This window comes from Mus caroli, chromosome 13, assembly GCF_900094665.2.
Source record: "Mus caroli chromosome 13, CAROLI_EIJ_v1.1, whole genome shotgun sequence".
Taxonomy (NCBI): Eukaryota; Metazoa; Chordata; class Mammalia; order Rodentia; family Muridae; genus Mus; species Mus caroli.
In genome coordinates, this window is record NC_034582.1 from 101,671,746 (window position 1) to 101,685,879 (window position 14,134).

General features: G+C 42.0%; 1 protein-coding gene across 2 annotated transcripts in view; it reads left to right on the forward strand.

Annotated features, from left to right (window-relative positions):
- Positions 1–14,134, forward strand: part of Elovl7 (ELOVL fatty acid elongase 7) — a 69,711-nt gene that overhangs the window by 35,487 nt on the left and 20,090 nt on the right. For both annotated transcript variants that reach the window (XM_021180354.2, XM_029468624.1), the window contains exon 2: positions 7,194–7,325. In XM_021180354.2, coding sequence (XP_021036013.1) covers positions 7,262–7,325 — 64 coding nt within the window. In that variant the 5' untranslated portion in view covers positions 7,194–7,261. The remainder of the gene's footprint in view (positions 1–7,193; positions 7,326–14,134) is intronic.

A 14,134-nucleotide genomic window follows, 5' to 3' on the forward strand; every position in this document is an offset into this window, starting at 1 on the left:
TCCCCTACCCACCCACTCCCCCTTTTTGGCCCTGGCGTTCCCCTGTACTGGGGCATATAAAGTTTGCAAGTCCAAAGGGCCTCTCTTTGCAGTGATGGCCGACTAGGCCATCTTTTGATACATATGCAGCTAGAGACAAGAGCTCCGGGGTACTGGTTAGTTCATATTGTTGTTCCACCTAGAGTATTTCTTTTTACCTATTGAATTCTTGTTTTTAAAACTCACATCGTATACCGCTCATCTCTTATGTGCCTTCCCTCTGAGTCGGGTGCGTCTGACAGGTGTGTCACACCCACAAGGCTTCTCCTGTTCCATATGAACTCTTTGTGTGACCTTCTTTGCACCACAGAAACCTAAGTAGATGTCTTTCCTGGCAGATTGGGAGTTGTTTAAATTTAGGAACCATATTTTAAAAATAAAATTGCGTTCTCCATAGCATCAAAAAACAACAACGAAACATACAAATAGGTGTTCAGAGATTTGTTTGTAGGGGAAAATGAATGGGAGAGAAGTTCTGCAATTCATCTGAAAACCATTCAAGTGGGCATCCCCTCCTGCCTTGTTTTATTCCCCCACCCCAACCCTGAGGTTGCAGGATTTACAAACTCATCTCACAGTTATTCAGTGAGCGCCTGGTTAATTCAAAATACTGTACTAGAACCGGATTGTGAATATAAGATTTAAATCATCTTTGCAGTAATTAACAATTCTTCTGATAACCTAGTCCGATCGGTCCCGGAGGGCGGGGAGGGGGGACAGGTTTTAGGATACTTTTAAGTTCTCAAACTTCACTCGCCTGTTTCTAGACTGTCTTTGTCTGCTGCTGTGGCTTGTGGAAAGGGGCTGGGTCTGCACTGTGCTACTCTCTAGGGCCTACTCTCTAGGGTTACACCTCTTCACGACTTGAACAGGTCCCAGTTTGCCTCATCTCTCTCCAGGTATAGAAAACTAACATGGCACCGGAAATAAAGACTTCTGTTTGCCTACCTATGTGTGACAACCTTTCTGTTATCACCAGTGCCCAGAAACAGTTGAAAGGCACAGTATTTAGTACTGTGCTAAAGTAGTCACCGAAATTCTATTTCCTAGTGGCGTCTCCACCTCCTTTATATATATGTAACACATTGTCACATTAGCACACTGAGGTTAAGTGAACACTGAAGCCAAAATGCCTGCCTCATTTCTCAGACTCAATCATAATTGGGCCATAGATCTTGAGCCAGACAGAAATAGGATCTGAATTAGTCTGGTAGGCTATGCACATATGTTATCTCTCCTAGAGGAAAAAATTCTTCATAAAGCCTTTAAATAAGGCTCCTGGAGGAAGGAGTAAAACTTGGTATGAAAGAATAGAATAAGAAATAGAAAACTTATTTGTTCTGAATTCTGATTGGTATAGAAATTCCAACCCTTCCTTTTGTAAGGCAGGTCTGAGATGTTCATGCCACCTTGATAGCCATTGTTGTTGGGGGTAGGAAACACCCATTGGAATCACGTAGGCTAGATTCCAGACAGAGCACCTTCAGCTCAGAGCACTCGTAAAATAACAATTACAAGTGTTATACCACCCTGTGTTTATAGATTTATGGTGCGGCATCTGTTCCAAAGAGACTGTGGCATAGATAATTATAAACAGGAGATACATAAAAGTCACTGGAAAGTCTTATACAGTTCTACAGAGTTTGTGTAGCTTATTTGCATATTTTACTTACTAACTTATTTATCATGCTTTGTTTAAACCAAAATCAAAATCTTTCTTTTTTTGCCAGGAACATACCCCAGGCATGAAGGGTAGCAAGCACTTGGGTGGGCTTAGGCTTTGGAGCCTTCGTTTACATCTGACCATGCTGTGCCAGGGCAATCTTCCAAGCTACAGTTACATTCTATGTTGTTTCTCTAAGTCAGGCTCTCCTCTATCTCTGTGGGGTAACCATTCTATTTCAGGACCCTACTTCTTCCGTGTGTGTGTGTGTGTGTGTGTGTGTGTGTGTGAGTGTGTGTGTGATTGTACGATTGTGTGTGTATGTTTGTGTGTGTGTTCGTGTGATTGTGTGTGTGTGTTGACATAGAAACTCCCTAAGCAGCACAGACTAGCCTTGAACTTGTATGCTGTCTCAGTCTTGTATTCAGTGCTAGGATTACATGCATGCACTGCTGCACCTTGGCTACCATCTAGCCTGGGAGACTTCTATGAAATGGGCCATTTGAGAGTCTTCTTGGAGGTCGTGCAAAAGGCTTTCAAACTTCTAAAAAGAAATTCCAATTGGGTGTGCTTCACACTTATAATCCCAGCAGTCAGGAGCCTGGGTGAGGCTGGAGGAGCACGCGCTGAGAGTCATCTACATCGGGAGATCTTGTAGAAGAAAGGAAGGAAGAGGAGGGAGGGAGAGTCCATCTTAATATTCTCGTAGTGTGGGGGGATGGCTACCACCATCTCTTTCATTAAAAGCAACACTCAGCTCTTTTCTAGCTCACAAGAAGTGCCCTGTGTTTGGATGCCTTGTTCTGTGAGAGATTGTATCCCTTCATGGGTTAAGTTATTTACAGTTGATTGCTCTGTTACTTATAGAAAGTGATTTTCCTTGATTCAATGGCATTTTTTCATTAAAAAAAAAAGAAAGGGTAGGTGTTTAAGTTTTTATTGATATTTGACTCTATTGTGTTTCTGTTTGCCTGAACAACCACACTTCCAGCCTAGTTTTCTGAACTGCACTGAGAACTGGGCTGCAGTTGTGACTTTTCTCTCACATATGTTTGGGGACCTCTCCCTTTTCACTCCTAAAGTTTCCTTATTCTGTGGATGTGGACATGGTGCCCATGGATCTTCTATCTCACAGGAATTTGCTTGAGTCATCAGATTAATCTTGCCCAGAATCAGTGACGCCTCCTATTCCACCCAGTTCCCAAAGCCCTTCCACGTCCAGGGGACTTTTATGAACTGAATCCCGTCATAATTTATGCCTCTTCCAATTATTTTGGGCGGTGTCTTAACTTTTACTGTATCCAAGTCTCTCAGGGATTCTGAATTGTTCACGGCCTGGAACCACCAAAACAAGTGTAGCATGCACAGAAGGTGCGCTGACCGACCCTGCAAACTGTACCTGGCCTCTGTTGTAATGCCTCTGTTGTGCTCTGATTTAATTTATGTGAATCTTTTCGCTAGCAAAAGGCTTTGTACCTTTTAATGTTTCATACAGTTTGTTGTTCTACTTCTCGTTGTGTTTTGCTACCCGAGTGCGGACACTCTGCTCCCTCCTGGTGATCAGCATTACCTCATTCTGCAGAGTTTGCACTGCATTTTTGATGATTATTGTTTTATCTGTTTCCAAGTTCCTAGATGTAGAACATTCGTGGTTTTTTTTTAATGTAACTTTTATTGAGAATTTCATATATGAGTACTGTATTTACACCATTTCTACCACTTCCTCTTTCCCCTCAATTCTTTCCACACCTCCCCTACTCCCTCACAAATTTGCAATTTCTTCTTAATTGTTATGGTCACATTTAACCCTAACCCTAACCCTAACCTGATTTCAAATGCAGGTATCTGGTACGACAAAATTTGGTATGCGGTACTTTTCTCCTTGCTGTGACCAAACACCTGACAATACAATTCAAAAGGGGTGGGGTGGACTTGGTGTAGGTGATTCTATGGTAGCAGGATCAAGGGGCCCCCAGTTAGCTATCGTGTGAGCAGTCCCAGAACAGAGTGCTTCATTTCTTCCAATAAGATCCCACCCCTGCGAAGATTTTACAGCCTCTGATCAAACACATGATCCTGTGGTAGGCGGTTCCCATTCAGAGTGTAGCAAGTCTCTTCTTAGAGCTGCTGTGCCCCACAGTTTTGTGTCTGCCTTCATTCACCTCAAAGTCGTTCCCAGTTCCCTTCTGAGTCCCTTCGAAACCTATTCACTGTTCAGGAATAGGTGTGTCCTTTCTCTCTATTTGTGAATCTTCTGGGTCTCCTGCTGCTGTCGATTTCTAGGTTCATGACATTGTGGTTGGGAAAAGAGCCTTGGTAACGTTTCAGTCTTGAATTTCTTACCCTTGTTCTGCGACTCATCGTATGGTCTATCCTGGGGGGTTTTCTGTTTGCCTGAGAACAGTGTGCATCGTGCTGTTGGTTATAAGTCCTTTTGCTTTGTCTTAACTTCCTGTCTGGGTGATTGATGTGCTGCTATTCAAAAGGGAAAACTGGAATCTTCTGCTATTTTTGTGTTGGTGCATCTTTCCCTTTCAGTCTGCTGGTGTTTGCTTTGTGTATTTAGCGCTGGGGTGATATTTGTATCTCTCTTGCTTTCTCTCCCTCCCTTCCTCCCTCTCGTGTGATACTGGACATAGAACCCAGGACCTCATGTGTAGCAAATAAAGATTCTGCCCCATTCAGCCCTTCTTATACCTTCATGATAAACTTGACCCTTTATGTGTCATAACAACTTTTACTTAGAGTCCATTCTGTCTGATAGAAGAACATAGTTTTTTCCTGTAGCTTAGTTTGTATTGGTTGAGGGTGATAGACACCTACCACAGTGAGCATCTCTCCTGAAATCTCAGCAAGTTACAAGAAGTGTATGCAGGACCAAGGTAATGGGGGAGGAGCCTTGTATTTGCACTGCGTCAGGCTGGAGAGATGAATCAGTGATTAAGAGTGCTGGCTACTCTGACAGATGTCCCAGGTTCAATCCCCAGTATCTCCCTGGTAATTTACAACGGAAAAACATTGAAGCTAATCTGTAAGGGAAAACTCACATAGTATTTTGAACAACTTCACACTAAGCAAGCACATGACTGCCCAGTGCTCACCCTGAGGCAAGCTGCTGTAGTCCGGTGAAGGCATGATAGATGGTGATCTTAGATAGTTACCGTAAACCTTGGACGTATTTTGTCCACCAGGGAAACATTTGATAATTGCTGTAGATGAGGTTGGTTGTTTCAACCACAAAGCAGGGGTTCCTGGAATCTAGTAGGTAGAAGCCAGGTTGTCTCAAATCACCCATAATGCTCAGGGTAGGTCCCCATGACTAGGAAATATTTGACCCAAAATGTCAGCACTGTCAAGTTGGAGAAATTCTGCTTTAAATATGCTAGGAGTAGTCCTTCCCCACATTCTAAGTTTCTGATTCTCCCAGATCTTTGGGAAGGAACACGCTGAAGCCCCCAGATCTTTTCTCTCCCATAGACTGATCTCTTTAGAGTTTGCTTCTGCTTCAGCAGAGGGTGTACGTGAGGGAGAAAGCTACCTCCAGCCAACAGTAGAACACCCCAAACACACAGATTAACATCCGGGTGGAAAACATCATGGTGATCCAGCCTGGCACCCTTCTAGAGGCTTTTCCTTCACTAAGATGGCGGGGCGGAGGGGGTGGGGGTGGGGGCAGAGATTCCATCTGATTTCCCGGAACCAAAACTCCGGAACCAAAACTCTGAGGGACTGCTGCAGTCCCTCACCTGAGCGGGAGGAAAACTTTTCCCCACCCACTCCTAGTGTTGACTGCTCTCCGTACTCCTCCAGCCCTCTCTACACTCAAAACCTTCTTCCTTTTTTCTTTTTCCATGGCTAACTTGCTAGTCTTCTCTTTAGCGTCTGAACTTTGAGTCGTAGAAGGGCCTTTCCTGCATCGAGGTTTTGCAATCTCAGTTGCTGTCGTCTTAAGTTTCTATCCATTTGGAGTTCAAGTTTGTCTAATGATAGATTCAGGGAGCTTTCAGTCGTGATCGTTTTCTTTTTGTTGTTGTTTGTTTGTTTTCTGATGCCTATCCAGCTGCATCATCATTTGTTGAGTGGCTATTAGTAATTTAGTGTCCACTGGTTTGAGATGTCACCTGTATCACATGCTGCATGCTTTATTTTATTTCTGTAATTATACAAATGAAATTACTTTGTTTTATACTGCCAGGAAAAAGTCAAATTTCCTATGGTAAACTTAGAGGATTTGTTATGTGTGTATAACAAAATATACATAATGCAAAGTTTATCAAATTCAGTAGCATGGAGCACACTGACACTGTGGTATGATCATCTGCCTCTAGAATATTTCCAGTCTTCCCTCCAGATGGTTTTGATTCACTATACCATTAACTTATGACACATCTCCCATTTGTAGGTTGTACCTTGATTCCAGAGATTTTAAAGTGTGGGAGAGCATACCTCTCAGAATTATCAATATGCATTTTTTTAAAATTCTCAGATGTACTTGACATATTTCTGTGTGTTCCACTGATTTGCCTCTGTCAGTGTGTTACTGCCTGAGTTACTAAGGATGCATAGTGTCTTGTCACATGTAGCAGGGCTGGTTGTCTTCACTGGCCATCTTATTCAGGAGATTTCTCTTTACCATACTTCTTGTCTACCTGTCTGCATCGACAGGGTTTGGGTTTTATTGGTTTTCCTCCCCTCTTTCTGCCTCACTCCATTAGTTGTTTAAACTAGTAGATGGCATTTTAATGATTCAAAAAAAAAAAAAAAAAAAAACACTGTGAGTGAGACCACTAAAATTTAAAAATTTAGGAGACCAGAGAATGGCTCAGTGGTTGAGAGTGTATTCCTTTTCCAGAAGCCTGAGTTTGTTCACCAGCGTCCTTGTCAAGTAGCTCACAACTGTCTGTAACTCTAGCTGCACGGGATTCCACAGCACTGGCTTTCACAGGCCCTCATACATTGCCTGTAACCCTAGCTGCAAGAGATTCAACACCACTGGCTTCCACTGGCACTCATACATATATTGCATACACACACACATACACATACTACCTATAATTTAAAATAGCAGAATAAATATTTTCCAAAGCTTACACAAAGAAGACTTTATTGGGCATAAAGATGGCTTCAAGGCCCGGGTCTCTGAAAGTCTGGGTATCTTCGCCTTCTGGACTTTTGTTTCAACCTTGCCATGGTGATCCAGCCTGTTTCTGACCCTCATCTTCTCCATAAAGGAGAGACATTCCTGTAAGAGTTCCTAGAGCCATTCTCTCCCTTTGCCTCATGCACATAAAATGCCACCCTTCTTCAGTGAAGTTATCAGCCTCTCCAAAAGAATGGAAAATCTCAAGTCGTTGTGACTGTGTCAGCATTTGCTATGGCCCACTAATGGATTTTCCCTTCAGCAAGCGTGTGTTGCCCTGCCAGTTCCTATTAAATTTTTAGCATTTTAAATATTGTATCACTAAAAGCTTATTTTTATTTGCATTTATAGATCTTAAGCTCATTTCTGCACTGTTTTACCGAAGAACCCATTAAAAGAGCTGGTGAATCTTGTGGAAAATGGCGTTCAGTGATCTTACATCGAGGACTGTGCGTTTTTATGATAATTGGATCAAAGATGCTGGTAAGTATCTTCTTTTATATCAAATTCCCACATTAATAGGATTTATCTGGAACAAAATAAGAGCCTTGACAACTTCATATTCCTTTATTACTAGTTAACCAATAGGTGGTGGCTGGGGTTTCATTACACCTAGATCTATATATATGCTTATGATGATGTTTATAATAATGGAAACACTCTGATACCCACAGGAAGGAATTAGATGATATGCGATGTCACATCTCACCCTAGCAATCCTTAAAAATGGTTTTGAAGGCTTGGTACTCTAATTCTTTAGAAGGAAATCACTGCCACTGCCAGCAAAAGTTCTGCCCATGCTTATTCTAGAATGAAAGACCTGTCTCTGTCCCTGCTCCACCCCACCCCTGCCCCATTCCAGCCCTCCACCTGTGTCTGCCCTTGTCCCTACCCCATCCCTTCCCCTGTCCCCATAGGTGATGCAAACAGAGCAGGGAGTAATAAAAATGTTTCGAAACATGCAGTGTCACCTGAGTTTAAAATATACATATGGAAACCATACATGAAGCATGTTATGTGTTTCTTCTGTGGAAGGTTGGGTCACTTGTAGGTGGTAAAATATGGTTTGGTGGCAGCAGGTCTGTTGTGGGTGGTTGAGGTCAGGGTCTTGCACCTGTATCTGCTAAGTATGTGTTGTACAACAGAGCTACACTCGGTCTCATGAGTAAATTTTCCTTACCTGTCTGTCCGTGAGTTTTCAAATCCCAGACAATGTGGCATTGTTTTAGAAACTATTTAAGTCTTAAAAATAAAACAAAGGAAGAAGAGTTTTTAAAATAGAAAAGGATTCAGAATGCCTTAAAACTTAGGTAGACCTGAGATACCATCCAACCTAATGTCTCATTTTAAAACTGAAGAAACTAAAACCCAGAGATGTGACTTTCCCAAGGTCAATAAAGTTGAAGAAAATGTTGATAAAGAAGAAGAAAAAGGGGGGAAAAAAGCAATCCGAGAACTGATGTTTTCTAGTTAGTTATGTGTAGCATTCTGGCATTTCATTATTTTGTAATTATTAAGATCCACATCATCTCCACTAAAACCACTCTGAAGTGACTCGCTCATGGGCCAGAAACCACAGGTTCATTAAATCACACCTATCCCACATGAGGCTACATCCTAGTCAGCGAAGACACTGTCTCATGGGCAGCATCTGCCTCCCCAGACTGCAAAAGGACAATGTTCTGTCTCTGAAGTCTTTCCAATCATTTTGTTCTTCAGAAATGCCAAGGACAAGTAAGCTTTCTGTTAGGGCAAATAAAGTAGCTATCTCCCTGTTTTCTTATCTTTCCCCTGAAAGTTTCAACTTACTTGGCTTAGAAAAATATACCAGTTTCTTTAGAGGTTATCTTTCTCTGACGATTTATAGTGATTGTTACAATTTCCATAATTAATGTAAATATTAATCTTCCAGTTGTATTTCAATGGAAAGGTGAATATTGCTCAGTTGGTTCTCAGTATTTGAATTTGGAACCCAATTATTAAGGTGAAATTTAAGATAATTATTGTGTGACTATTTGTGCCGTAGTGTATGTGTGGAAGTCAGAAGACAACTTTGTGGGGTTGATTCTCTCCATCCACTTTTATGTGGCTTCTAGGGGTGGTTCATAGATCACTAGGCTTGCATAGTAGCATCGTTACCCAACAAACAATCTCAGCAGACCTGGGAACAGATTTTTTTAGAAAAGAGTTATTTGAAACACAGTCCCTTTGTAATCCAAACCTTAATATTCACTATCCCCAATGCAAGAACGTGGGCAATCCTTAACTCAAGAGCCAAGTAGAATCAGACTAGTCATATGGACCTAGAAATACAAAATATTTTAATGCAAACTATGTGAGAATGCTGTCTCTACCTTTATCTATGCATCAACTCTTTGCTTTTTTGTACAAGCCCCATCCCCCCAAGCAAAAAAACTCCAACAAGAACAACAACAACAACAACAACAACAAACCTACTTCCATCCAAAAACTAAGTAATATTTGGTCGGGAAAAGGTGTGGCAAAGTAAAGGCTCTCGGGTGATTAGAAATAAGGTCTGAGAAGACCCAAGAGACACTATGCAAATAGAAGAGGCAAGAAGAGATTGGAGAGAAGCGCAGAGGAGGCAAACATGTTACACTTCAGAATCCAATACTTTTTTGACGTCTTGGGAGACTAGAGGTCATGGGATGTGGGAAGAGAAGAGCGGCATCCAGCCTGTTACTATCCCAGACTAACTGGGTGACCTTGAACAAACTCCCTTTCTTTGTGAGGAGAGTGAGAGACTAGCACCTGTCCTCTAAAGTGTGTGAAAGAATGGGAAAGAGCTCTGTTACCTGGGAAGTGTTCAGTCACAAATAGACCCAGAGACTGTTACAATTTATGTTAGATACTTTTTAAAGTAACATATCACTGGAGTTTTGCTTTTTTTTTTTCTTCCTCTTTTTTTTTTTCCTTGTCAAGATCTAGCAGAGTTAAAAGGATCAGTATTAAGATTTACAGCTTTGTAAAACCGCTGCCAGGTACATCAAGAGAGTGCTCCCTTGTATTTATTTAGTGTCTTATTGATCTCAGGGAGGCATTAGTTTTGTTTTGCGTACCCGGGGAAGAGCTGAATGCATGATCAAGAGCCAAGTATTTCAAGTGTATTCTTGGCTTTGGCCCTAATCCTGTGTGGCCTTGGGAAAACTTACTGTTGCTAGTTTTCTGATACCTGGAGATGGAGTGGCTACGCATAGTTATGTCATGTGGAAAATTCCACAACCATGAAACTATTAGATGGCTTAATATATAAGCTAGAAGAGAGTTTATTACAATTCTTTGATTATGGGATGCTAGAATTTAAGATCACACTGTAACAGTGCTTTGCAAAGGTTCTTATCATTCAAAAGCCCTTGATGCTTATAGAAGAATAAGAGGAAGGATTGCAGGCCCCAAAGAGGATAGGAACTCCACAGGGAGACTAACAGAGTCAACTAACCTGGACCTCTGGGGCTCTCAGCGTCTGAACCACCAACCAAAGACCATACACAGGCTGGATCTAAGCCTCCCTGCACACCTGTACCTTATGTGCAGCTTGGTCTTCTTTTAGGTCCCGAACATCTAGAATAGGGGCTATCCCAAAAGCTGTTGCCTGTATGGGGAGATGTTCTTCCAGTGGGGCTGCCTTTTTCTGGCCTCAGTGGGAGAGGAAGCACCTGGCCTTGGAGAGACTTGAAGTGCTAGGGTTGGGGTTATGGGGGGGTCACCCTCTCAGAGGAGAAGGGGAAGGGGGATGGAGGAAGGATTGTGGGAGGGACTGACAGGGAGAGGGGCAGTGAGCAGGATGTGACGTGAACAAGTAAAAAAAAATAAAATTAAATTAAATAAAAACAAAACAAAACAAAAGCAGTCTTTTGCATGTTTGAATGGCAATGCTCACTTTTAGATAGTGTGAGCTTGCTTTGCAAGAGGATAGAGGATGGGTAGACCTGCTGTTTCTATGAAGTCTTGGTATACAAGAAAGTACACCGAGACTAAGTTTCCCTTCCCTTCCAGCTTCTTCATTCTGTTGGTTCTTAGACTTGTAAAGTACATAGACTTGCTGTAGTGTGTGATGCTTAGGAACATTGTCTTATAAGTAGTTGATGGAAAAGCTCCTATTTTAATAAGTTATATATCCAGCATTGTACTTTCCCAGAACCCCATTTCTCTCTGGCGAGCTCTCAGGAAAGAATTTTTTAGCTCGTGGTAAATCAGCACTTTGGTGGCCTCTGGGGTGGAACCAACCACACAACCTGCTTTCCTGTACTCTGCTCCCTCCCTGGCTCTTCTGACGACACTCAAATCAGCTCTGAGGCCAAGTACATGGTCCACAGGACTGTCCCTGTCTCCTTAGCCTGCTGTTCCTGGGAAAAACAGGGGACACTTACTGCTGACTGAATCCCTAAACTGAGTCAGAGTTCACCTTAAATGCTGTGGTGCCCTCTCTACTCTCTCCATGTCAAGTCATCCCCAACTGACCACGAGGAAGTGGACCGATGATGCCCTTTTCAGGAAGGTAGACTGCCTCTGAAAGAGGCAGGAGACAGACAGTAGCCAGAGCCCTGGCCATCCTGCTAAGGCTTTGAATTTTATTTGATCAGTGAGGGAGAACTCACTTAACAAGAGAATAATCTAAGCACATTCCTACTTTCAGAAAGCGAACTTGGCAACTGTATGGAAGACAAAGGGCAGTTTGGCTTGAGAGGCAAGGAAAGGTTGTCACAGAGCCTTCCGAGGGACACTGCAGCCTTGCAAGTGGCCCAAGGGAACTTGATCATGCACCAGAATCCTGGTTTCCCAATTTGGACAGCTCATCATGGTCACCTGAGTAGCTTTTAAAAAGATTGCCTGCTTACAAATTATAGTTGTGTCTGTTTATATGGTGCAAAGTGATACTGTAATAGTTGTATGTATTGTGGAATGACTAGATGCACTAACATACACACTTGCTAAAAAAACATTAGAAAACTACTGTTAGGAATTTCAACTACATAATATACTATTATTGTTGTTGATTGTTAGACACATAATATACATTTATTATAATAATTATTATATGACTGTATAAAGTACTATTATTATGCCATGTCCCTGTAATAGAGCTCAAAAAATTAACCTGCATAAGTTAATTTTTGTAGCCATTGGCTAACATAGCTCTCTCCCTGTTGTCTAGCCAGAGGCTTACCCCTTATTTTTCACATATGAGACTATGTGTTGCTTTCTGAGTCTGGCTTATCTCAATTACCGTAACAATGTTGCCATCCTGCTGATCAAGAGGTTGCAGAGAGCCTGGTTTCCTTTTTCCATCATGGTGGAGACCAGATGATCCCCCACGTCTGTTACCCTGCTTTCTTTATTCCTCTGACGATGAACCACTGAACAGATTCCACACCTTGGCTACTGTGGCTAATACTCAGGGAGCCTGCGTAGGATTTCCGAAATGAGATTTCTGGACTTATGATAGTTCTTTTAGGTTTTTAATGGGGTCTCTGTGTGGTTTTCCTTAGTGGCTGGACTAATTTATAGTCTCATCCTGCGTGCAGAAACGCCCCCATCCATATGCTCAGCCTCACTCATCCTCAGCATCACTCATTATCTTTAGTTTGTTTGATGATGCAGCCCTACAAGTGAGAGGTGATTGATTGAAATTTCTTGTATTGATTTATGTTCTCTTGATAATTAGCAATACTTTACATTTTCTCTTGTGTCTCTTCTTTTTGAGAAATTAACTTCTTTGCCTTGTTTTGTTTTGTTTTGAGACAGGGTTTCTCTGTGTAGCCCTGGCTGTTCTGGAACTCACTCTGTAGACCAGGCTGGCCTCGAACTCAGAAATTCACCTGCCTCTGCCTCCCAAAGTGCTAGGATTAAAGGGGTGCGCCACCACGCCTGACCTTTACCATTTTTTAATGGCTAATTTTTAAAAGCTTATATCCCTGGTACCCACCCCTTAGGACTTTGATTCAGTTGGATCAAGGTCACTGTTTTTATTATTGGGCTTTTAAACACTACAGAGGTGATTCTGCTATGATTACAGATTGGAGATCCACTGTAATGACAATAGCAAGTTTATTGCGAGTTTAAGCTCTTTGCAAACTCCTCACCCGGTCCTCTATGAAATATGTGTTTTATGCCCAATTCATAGATGAGAAAACCAAGTAGAGTATGGTTAAGTCAATGAACCGATTCTGCATAGAAGGCCAGAGGAGAGACAGGCTCACCACGCTGACTGGCTGGCTCTAAATATTGCTGTAGTAGAATGTTTAGAGCCTGGTACTAAAAAAGGAGGTGAGGAGACGGCTCATTGAGTAAATCGTGTGCTGTGAAGTCATGCAGACCTGGGTTCAGTCCCCAGTGCTCATGTGAAAAGCCTAGAAGGGTGGCCCATGCCTAGACTCCCAGCTCAGCAAAGCAGAGACAGGGGAGTGATCCCTTCTGTCTACTGGCCAGCCAGCCTAGCCAAGTCACAGAACAAACAAACAAACAAACAAACAAACAAGTGGGCCACTCTTGACAAATAACCCCAAGGTTGACCTCTGACCTCCTCACAGGCACACACAAATGTGATTTCCTTTCTTTGGACACACAAACGTATGTTATATTTTCTTGTTATTTTGTTATCTTTTTGTTTTTGAAAATAACATAGAATGAAACAAGGTTTTTCCCATTGTGACTTTTTATTTGTAGGACTTGAAGGTCGTATATACACAGGATTTTAAGAAAAAGCGTGTGCTGAAAAAGTTAAATCGCAGGAAGAAACGATTTATTTGGAAATGATTTTCTTGGTCTTCCGGAGCTAGCCTGGCATGCTTTTCTTGGCTTGTTTTCTTTCTGTTGCTAACAGGGGAGGAACAGAAGGGTGACGTCATTCAATTTTTTTCTTCCCCTGCCAAGTCAGTGAAAGAATACAACAAAAGATAGCTGTGATGGAGAAGTGCCTTTACTGACACTTAAAGCATCTTAGTGCGAAAGCTGTGTTTGGGGTGACGAACAGCAGAAGTCTTTGCAATTACCTATGAAGAAGAAACCAGAAGGAAACTCCGTGCTCAGTCAGAGATGATTGCAGCCCTCTGGGCTCTTCCTTTGCTGCTGATTTCATTAGTTTTTGTTTTATGAGGAATAAAGCCTAGACATATTAATAAAACAATAAAAAGCTAGACATTGGCTTTATGACATTCAAGCATTATGGTTTATATTGACCAGCAGGGGAAGGAATTCATTGAAGGATGATCAGTTCTTACTCTGTGCCTGGATTCTCAGTCCTGTGACAAGCTTGCTTTACTGAGACTGCC